Source organism: Gossypium hirsutum, chromosome A03 (genome assembly GCF_007990345.1).
Source record: "Gossypium hirsutum isolate 1008001.06 chromosome A03, Gossypium_hirsutum_v2.1, whole genome shotgun sequence".
Lineage (NCBI taxonomy): Eukaryota > Viridiplantae > Streptophyta > Magnoliopsida > Malvales > Malvaceae > Gossypium > Gossypium hirsutum.
The window spans coordinates 91415399-91416961 of NC_053426.1; the positions used below are offsets into that span (position 1 = coordinate 91415399).

At 42.7% G+C, this 1563-nt stretch overlaps 1 protein-coding gene across 1 annotated transcript; it reads left to right on the top strand.

Moving 5' to 3' along the window:
* The first annotated feature begins 293 nt into the window (after positions 1–293).
* LOC107887666 (uncharacterized) lies at positions 294–1184 on the top strand. Its single transcript, XM_016811907.1, has 2 exons — positions 294–725; positions 831–1184. The coding sequence occupies exons 1-2, from the start codon at positions 294–296 to the stop codon at positions 1182–1184; spliced, it is 786 nt and encodes a 261-aa protein (XP_016667396.1).
* Positions 1185–1563: the final 379 nt, after the last annotated feature.

Here is a 1563-nt window from a genome sequence, read left to right on the forward strand (position 1 = left end):
ATTTAGAGTCAGATCGGGGGCGAGAGTTAGCCTGCCTTCTTAGGAAAGTAAAAGCTATGGGTGTTAGGGCAAGACCGTATATATAATTCATTTGATGTAAAAGATTTTGTTTTTCAGTGAAGTTTTCTAAATGGAATTGAATTCGAATCGATGTCTCCTTTTTGCATTCATTTCATGCATTTACATTGCATAGCATCATAAATATTAAGTTGCACAAAAGAACCTTATTAATTAGTGATAATTTATCTAGTTACCCTAGAACATCGTTACTATACAAGGAGGAAAACAAGGATATGGATCAGAGGTTAGAGAAATTAGAACAAATGCAAAAGGAGATGCAGGAGCAACTGCAAGCTCAGATGCAAGAAGAGCTGGTTAGGATCCAGCAGGAGATGAGGGATCAATTGCTGGAGTCCCAGAAAAACATGCTGGAGTCACAGAACAACATGATGAGCCAGCTGACACAGCTGCTGAAGGGAGGGTCTGACAAAGGAAAGGGCCCTATAGGTGATATTGGGAATGACAACGATGACTCTGCTTGTCCTACAAGCTTTACCCCAGTAAATATTCAAACACAGCCACCAAGGGTGTCTGTTAATGTTAAACCTCTGTATCAAGCCGGCACTTCGGCACCAGTAAACTTTCCAACGGGCTCGTGCTCTAACCCTGAAGACAATGTGGCAAATCCCACGATCCCTGATTTTGATGAGGTTGAAGGGGAAAAAGTAAAGGCGGAGCTCCCAAAGTAGCTCGAGGATCGGTGCAAATGGATAGAGGAGAAGTTTAAGGAGCTAGAAAGTGCTGATCATTATTGTGGAGTTGACGCAAAGGAACTTAGTTTGGTCCCGGACTTAGTACTTCCTCCGAAGTTCAAGATGCCAGAATTTGAAAGATATAATGGAACCAGCTGCCCTGAGGCTCACATTACAATGTTCTGTCGAAGAATGACGGGATATGTCAACAATGACCAATTTTTGATTCACTGTTTTCAGGATAGTTTGACTGGGGCCGCAGCCAAATGGTACAATCAATTGAGTCGTGCTCAGGTCAAATCATGGAATGATTTGGTACAGGCCTTCATGAAACAGTATGACCATGTGACCTATATAGTGCCTGACAGGATTACATTACAGAACATGGAGAAAAGGTCAGGTGAAAGCTTCAAGAAATACGCCCAGAGGTAGAGGGAAATCACTACGCAAGTCCAACCACCACTGCTGGAAAAAGAAACGACTATGCTATTTATTAATACCTTGAAGGCACCTTTCATTAATCATATGTTGGGGAGAGCGACTAAGAGTTTCGCAGACATAGTGATGTCTGGCGAAATGATAGAAAATGCAATAAGGTGCGAGAAGATAGAAACGAGGGAAAGCACGAGAGGGTCAGCCCTAAAGAAAAAGGAAAGCAAGGTAAGCAATGTGAGCTTAGGCTATTCAAAACCTGTCACCGTTAATCAATCGAGAACGGTAGTCAAAGGCCAGCAAGTTGCACCAAGGCAGGAGCCCAGCGCAAAGAGAAATACGGAGATAATACAGTTTACCCCTATCCTAGTGACATATA

Bases quoted from the DNA above. Each gene is read 5' to 3' on its own strand.
- LOC107887666 (XM_016811907.1), top strand. From the start codon at position 294: ATGGATCAGAGGTTAGAGAAATTAGAACAAATGCAAAAGGAGATGCAG. The intron at 726-830 runs GTAAAGGCGGAG...GTTGACGCAAAG, and splicing joins ATGAGGTTGAAGGGGAAAAA to GAACTTAGTTTGGTCCCGGA.